The 7,919-nt window shown below is 41.8% G+C and overlaps 1 protein-coding gene across 5 annotated transcripts in view; it reads right to left on the bottom strand.

Moving 5' to 3' along the window:
- Positions 1-7,919, bottom strand: part of LOC115079984 (PDZ and LIM domain protein 7-like) — a 68,418-nt gene that overhangs the window by 28,380 nt on the left and 32,119 nt on the right. For all 5 annotated transcript variants that reach the window (XM_029583978.1, XM_029583981.1, XM_029583979.1 and 2 more), the window contains one exon: positions 4,555-4,724. In XM_029583978.1, the coding sequence (XP_029439838.1) occupies positions 4,555-4,724 (170 nt within the window). The remainder of the gene's footprint in view (positions 1-4,554; positions 4,725-7,919) is intronic.

Here is a 7,919-nt window from a genome sequence, read left to right as displayed (position 1 = left end):
TGCACTGGCAATCGATACAATCCCAAATCTAGTACAAGGTCATTAATACATTCCTTCCTACATCCTGACAACCCCAGGCTGGTAGGGCTGGCGATGCAACCATTCAAGCCACAGAGAGCAGGAAGATCTCATAATAAAGGATTACTAGCTGTGCCATCAGACAAAAATAAGAGACCGTATGTTCTCCATAGCAGGCCCTATACTTTGGACCTCTTCATTTGAATCTCTACATCTGAGCATTGAAACTAAAATTCAAACGTGACCTTAAAACGAGGTTATTTCAAAATGCCTATAACCTAAATTAAGCTTTTCTGAAATCAGTACTTGCTCTTTCATAGACAAATTCATTACAGACTTAACTAAAGAACTCAATACCACTTTACTTTCCAATCCAGCCCAAATATATATTTGATTCTCTCTACCCCCCTTTACTTTATATCCCTCCAGCACCTTATCCCTGCCCCTCTCTCTTCCCCCTACCACCTTAGTCAATGATTGAGTCTTTTGCTAAAATGCATGATACATTTTGCTAAAATGCATGATCGCATCCCTCTAACCCCAGCCTGTGAAACTTTACTGACCTCTCTTAATGCTCTAGGCTTTCAACAAGCTGTGACTAACCCGACTCATAAAGCTGGTCATACCCTTGATGTCATGTTTACTAACTCCCATATTGATACAAAACCTCCCCTCTGCACTCCCATTCCTTGGTCGGACCACTTTCGGATAGACACCTGCTGTACAATAAAACAATTACCATCTAATGTTCACAGCAAAAAAACCATCTACTTCCGAAAACAAGGTCAAACAGATGAAATTAATAATGTGATATCAGAAGATCTCAAAAATTTAGATCTCACAGACACTGAAACAGCTACCTCTTCTTGGTTTAATATTACTAGTAACATAGCAGAGAAACTCTGTCCTATTCAATGCAAGGAAATCAATTCAGAAAAAATAATAAGGAAAAAACCTTGGTATACTCCCGAACTTAAAGCTATGAAAACGGAGCTACGTAAGACAGAAAAAGAATGGCGCAGAAACCAAAATTCCACGACTTTATTAAAATTCAAATCATTACTACACAAATATCGCCAAGCCACCGACAAAACAAAAAAAGATTTTTATGCTTCCAGAATTCATCAATATAAATTCAACCCTCAAGCACTTTTCCAATATGTCAAAAGCCTTGTTACTGCTCCAACTCACAACAATCTAAACAACAATGATGATTCAAAATGTGAGGAACTAGCTACATTCTTTTATAACAAAATACATTCTATTTTAACGCGATTTAATTCATTTCCTGCTCCTTTACACACCAACCAAGCTACATCAGCCACTCAAGATAAATTTGAAACAAAGCTATCTAATCTTGAGATTACTACTGGTATTGAAGTTGAGTCAATTCTAAAGAAAATGAAACCAGCTTTCCACCCCACCGACATATTACCTACTAAGACTCTTCTCACAATACGTTCTACAATAGCAAAACCTATTGCAAAGATTCTTAACAAATCCATCACCACAGGCATAGTTCCTTCTATACTTAAACATGCTATCATTACTCCAATGATAAAAAAATCTAACCTAGATTCATCTGATCCAGCAAACTTTCATCCAGTATCAAACCTTCCCTTCCTCTCAAAGATTATGGAAAGAGTCATCAACAAACAACTATCTGATTATTTAGATGATCATCAAATACTCTTTCCATCTCAATATGGGTTCAGAAAGTACCACAGCACGGAAACACTTTTGATATCACTGTCTGAGGTGCTACTAAAAGCTTTAGATGCTGGCAAATCATACCTAATCGCCCTTCTTGATATATCAGCGGCTTTCGACACGGTAAACCACAACACTCTTATTACCCGTCTTTCTGAAATAGGTATCTCGGGATCGGCTTTACTATGGTTTCAGTCATTCCTGAGCAATAGAACATACAGCGTTAGATGTGGATGAAGTGAATCCAAGCCAAGAAACCTCTCTCAAGGAGTCCCCCAAGGATCTTCTCTCTCCTCCACATTGTTCAATGTTTACCTTACACCGCTATGCCGGCTACTCTCTAAATTGGGTCTTCAACACTTCATCTACGCAGATGATGTTCAAATACTCATACCTATAACCAGCACAATCACAAATGCACTGAATACCTGGAAGGTAGCTTTATTAGAAATTAAGACAATCCTCACAGACAACCAATTGGCTATAAATACCAATAAAACTGAACTTATCATAATTTCACCTCCAAAAAATACAATACTGATCAACTCTGATATTGCTCAAAACAACTCCACTATTTCACAACAAGTACGCAGCCTTGGTATCATCATTGACAGCAATCTCACATTTAAAAAATTCATCGCGGATACGGTAAAAAATGGTTTCTTTAAGCTATTTACGCTTAAACGGATTAAATCTCTATTATACCAATATGATTTCCGCACAGTTTTACAAGCAACTATTTTATCAAAGATTGATTACTGCAATGCTCTGTTACTGGGTCTACCCAAAGCCACCATTCAACCTTTGCAAATGCTGCAAAATGCAGCTGCCCGCATTATCACCGACACAAGCCGCCATGATCACATCACTCCAGCTCTTCAGTCTTTGCACTGGCTACCCGTGGCTTACAGGATAATTTATAAATCTATGTCGCTGATACACAAAGCCATTCAAAACAGAGAAATGCTCTGGTTTACAGATGAACTACAATTCAAAACGTCTTCCCGCCCAACGAGATTCCAGAATTTAGCCAAACTAAATATCCCAGCACCCAATCTGACTAAACTCTCTAGCACAAAAGATCGATCTTTCATCATTGCTGGATCAACAATATGGAACACCATGCCCTCTGAATTACGCCAGGAACTCTGTCACAAAAAATTTAAACAAAACCTTAAAACCTGGCTATTTAAAAAAGCCTACTATCAGTGATCTGAATCCTCAACTACTCTTCCTAACTGCCACAATCTCTCATATATTGCTGATATTCTATTAATATAAAGTTATATACTGTATTGTTTTTCGTTTAGTTTCCTTGTTATATTGTAAAGCGCAATGCTGAATTACTGTTTGAATGTAAACCGAGGTGATGTTATTTACGTACCCCGGTATAGAAAAATCTATAAATAATAAATAAATAATGATATACGAACGCATCAAGTGAATGCAATTGCCTAGCAATGATATTTATGTCCTGATGTAAACTGTTGGATCTTCACGTGGAATGACAGTATATAAAACAAACAAACAAACCTGTGTTTCTGATTTTGAAAGAATCAATTACATTTGGGGTAACACTGGAAGACTCCTTCACAATAAAATTGTCAGAGGTTTAGCTGAATAAATGTATTAACTGGGATTTACCAGGCAAGTTAGCAGCACAGGTAACATCTGTCCATTTCCATATTCCACAATCAATAGACAAAGGGAAAAAGGCGACACACAGCTTTCTGAGACAATGCCCATTTTCTGCTCGGTGGCAACATCGTAAACTGCCATGGAGGGGACTTGGGCTCACGGACCCTGGGGGAAGGGCTCCCAGTCATTGGACACCCATGGCCAGACTTACTGGCCACATCAGCCAGGTTCTGAAGGAAGCCGTGCTCTGTGGTTCCTCACTGAGGACCTTCACTCTGATAGCTGGGCCTCATTAAAAATGTGGAAAACCCTCTGGGTGCTTGTGAATGAAGACTCATGGCATTATAGCCCAACAGAGACTGCTTCCGATTGAGCCAGAAGAAAAAGCAAAACAGAGAAATGACCAGGAGTGGTCAAGTCCTGCTTCAAGATCAACGGGCCTGGCTTTCAGCATGTGCATGGGACAGATTTGCATTCAATGGAGGCAGTGCATGCAAATTTATCTCATGCATATTCATTATGGATGTACTGAACACCAGGCCTGTTGGTAGCTCTTGAAGACTGGAGTTGACCACGTGTCTGGCATAGGCTAAACAGCCGACACCTAGAATAAAAAGATTGAGTCCCACTGGTGCTGCAGTCAGATTCCTCTTATTGCATCTTTACAGATCCCACAGGTCGGGAGCGCACTTACATTACTCAGTCTGCTGAGAGTCCAGGGCTTTGATTTGCATATACATTTGTCTTTAGTTTGATAGTGTAGCAGAAAGAGTGTTCTGCACTCGGAGAATAATGACTAGGAAACAGACTAGACATAGCAAGTTAAGCCACCACAGTGAAGAGGAGAAAGATCTCGGTGTCCTGGAGTGGCTGCTGGGCCAGCTTATGTTCTTACAGAGAGCACTGATCTGTCTTTAATGACCACGCGTTTATAAAGTAAATGCTTAATGGAAACAGCTTCCGCTCTCACATCACCCCTTCCCCCCATCGCAGCAGATCTCTTGCACCAGAGGGACACCACCCATCAGAGCAAGAGCTCTCCGTACACTCAAGTATGCAAGAATCGCTGCCCCTCTTCCCCTCATGCCATACAAATGCTAATTAATGCAACGTCAAACAAGCCCTTGGAAGCAGGTACATAAGCAGGAATAGAGCCCCACTGTCCTCCCCAGGTACATGCAAACATACCCGTCCTGATGCGGAGCAAGAGAGGCCAGGGAAGGGGCAGCGTACACCACAGGCTTGGTCAGTGAGCTCTCCTGAGTGGCACTGGCACCAAATGGCTGAGCAGTTTTATTCAGAGCTGTGCTGGGGACAAAATTATACTTCGGGCTTCGAGAGTCAGGAACGAGCAAGTCCTGAGGTGGGGAAAAAAACAAAACAAACACCACACAATACAGGCAACATGCTGAAAGAGCAGCACATAATCCAGCATCCAGAGCAGCTCCCCCTACAATCAGAGCAGCCACAGCTCCACACATACAGAGCAATCTACAACCCAGCTGGTCAGAAACCTCTCACACGAACCCAAGGGATTCCACAGCATGAGGAGGTATCGGATCCAGCTGCTCTCATTTATATTGTGACTTTTGTCAACATAAACACCTCCCAACTTCTGGAGAATTGTGGGGTGCACCCAGGGTCACATTTCCCACTGGCACAGGCCTCCTCTCTGAGAACAGGTGCTGAAGACATCTGAGCACATGAGATGTAAACCAGACCCTGTCTCGCTGCTCACGGGGGCTGCACTTCCCTAATGCTGCATTCGTTTCAGCCATGATGAATTTCCAATATGTTTGGACAACCTGGAGATCCTCGTGAAGAGAAACACTGTGCCCATGATCACACACCCAGGGAAGAGTTGCAGCTCTTTTTTCCACCCATAAGAGTAAGAGAAACGTAAGAGGACAGGCACAACTATCAGGAGAATCAAAGGCTCAAAACAAGGATGTGAAAAAATACCTCCAGCAGTTACACACCAGGGATGAAATGGACTCACCATATAATCCTCTCCCTAATAATTTGTTTTGGCTGGAGAAGAACAGGAAGAGTGCAAGCTCCCCCGGGTGCAGCCCTCTCACCTACCTCCTTCATTCCCGCTCCCACCCACCCCCTCCAGGTGAAATCCGCTCTCTTCCCATCTTCCATCCCCTACACGCGTGTGCGTGTATGTGTGTGTGTGCGTGCGTGCGTAGATGCCACTGCCTCCTGCTCCCTGATATTGTAGAATTAAAGCTCTCTTTAGATGTAAGTGAAGAGAGAAAAATTTAGAAGGGAATAAATAAGAATTAAAAGAGAAGGGTTTAGTGAAGAGAATCAGAAGCAGATTTCGTTAATACTTCACACCAAAAGGCAGGAGTTGATGGCACAAAGGCAAGGATGGGGGTGGGTGTCCTGACATGGTGATAGCACATTGCCATTGCCTGAGGATGCTAGGACCCAGCTGAAAGCAGACGAGGCTACATCCCTGAAAGCCTCACAGCTCTGCTCCACTTATCACGTGAAAAGCAAGAGGCTCCAGGAGACTGGAGAAGGAAGAATGGAAAGGGTCCATCGAGCCATAGAACTGATTACAGGTGGCTCCTCAGTGAATGCATGACCTAGCGCAATAAGTGATCATAATGCAATCAAATTTGACATTATCACTGGAGGAGGACATTAAGTAAAACTACCGCAGTATCATATAACCTTAAAAAGGGAGACTATGATAGAATGAGGATTTAAAAAAACCCCCCAAAATGAGTGTTTGCAAAAGTTATAAATTCACATGAAGAATGGACATTGTTTAAAAATACCATCTTGGAAGCCCAGACAAACTGTATTCCATTAATTAAATTAGGCCAAAGGAAGACCAAACAGCCAACATAGTTTAATGGTGAGGTGAAAGAGGCAGTTAAAGCCAAAAGGGCATCTTTGAAACAATGCAAAGCAGAAGCAAATGAAGAAAATAGGCAAGAAGATGTAAAACAGCAGTAAGAAAGATCAAGAGAGAATTTCAGAGTAAGCTTGCCAAAGAGGCAGAAAACTAATAATGAAACCTTTTTCAAGTATAATCAAAGCAAAAGGCATGTGAAAGAGTCAAGGGCCACTAGAGTGAGAGCTTAAAAAGGGATGATCAATTAGGACAAGGACATAGCTGAAAAACTGAATGAATTCTTTGCCTCGGAAGTTACTGAGGAGGATGTTGGGAACATTCCCTCAGGGGGAGGATTCTGAGCAAGTAAAACAGATCTTTGTGATAAGGGAGGATGTAATTTATCAGACTGATAAAGTCGAGTAACAAATCACCAGGACTGGATGGTAACCACACATGAAATTGCAAACCTATTATTTAAAACAGCCACAATACCTAAAGACTGCTGATTTTGAAAACTGGATCCGGGGTGATCTGGAAAACTACAGACTAATGAACTGACATTGGTGCTGCACAAAATAGTTGTTTTCTAGAATATCTTCTACATTTCTGGCCATATAGAAAGCTTAATGGGAAAGAGTCAAAGTTTTAACAAAGGGCAGTCTTTCCTTACAAATCTATCAAAATTCTTTGGAAGGTAGCTAAAGGTGAGCCGCTATATATTGTGCATTTTGATTTTCAGAGATCATTTGACAAAATCCCCCATTAAAAAAGGCTTACAAAGTCATGGGACAGGAGGTAGTGTGCTAACGTGGATTGCAAACTGCTTAGAAGGCCAGAAAGAGAGGGCAGTACCAAATGGTCATTTTCCCCCGTGGATCATTACTGGGACCTGTGCTATTTAACATAGTCAAGAGAACAAGTGAGCAGATCAAATTTGCAGATAACACAAAACTATTCAAAGTTGTTAAAACAGCAGCAGATTGTGAGGATTTGCAGATGGACCTGGTGAGACTTGGAGACGGGTAAGTAACTGGCAGACGAAATTTAATGTGGAAAAGTGCAAGGTGATGCACATAGGGAAAGACAGTCCCCTAACATGTACATAATGCAGGAAAAGGACCTGGGAGTACTTGTGGACAACACTTTGAAATCCTCAGGTCAGTGGTTTAAAAAGCAAATAGAATTGATCTGAAAAGGATTTGAGAATGAAATGGAAAAGTTCAGATTGCCTCTCTATTGAGCATCGGTGCAAGTGCATCCTGAGTTCCGGTCGCCGCATCTCAAGAAAAGACAGAGGAAGGTGACAAAAATCATCAATAGCAAAAGATTGCTCTTTACTTTCTCATATTTTGTGAAAATGCATTTTTTGTTTTATTTTAAAAAGTTACTTTTTTTCATTTTGGACAATAGTGCAAACAGCACGCATTATTTTCTGAAATGAAAAAGAAGCAAAAAAAGCAGCGAGTCAGAGCCCAGGATCTCTGGAGACCTCGGTCCTTTCCTCCAGCATCCCTGGAGGCAGCCAAAATTCCCCTAAAAAGGTAGCATGTCCTATTCTACCCCCCAGGCGCCATCCTCCCAACCAACCCCCCCTCCAGACTTATCAGAATCATTTTGGTGATCCAGAGGGAGCCCAGGAGCCACTCCCTGCTCCCGGACCCTTTGCCCTTATCACGTGACAGGGGCTACCCAATGC

The sequence above is a fragment of the Rhinatrema bivittatum genome, chromosome 18, assembly GCF_901001135.1.
Source record: "Rhinatrema bivittatum chromosome 18, aRhiBiv1.1, whole genome shotgun sequence".
In the NCBI taxonomy this organism is placed as follows: Eukaryota; Metazoa; Chordata; class Amphibia; order Gymnophiona; family Rhinatrematidae; genus Rhinatrema; species Rhinatrema bivittatum.
This window is presented reverse-complemented; position numbering and strand designations above follow the sequence as displayed.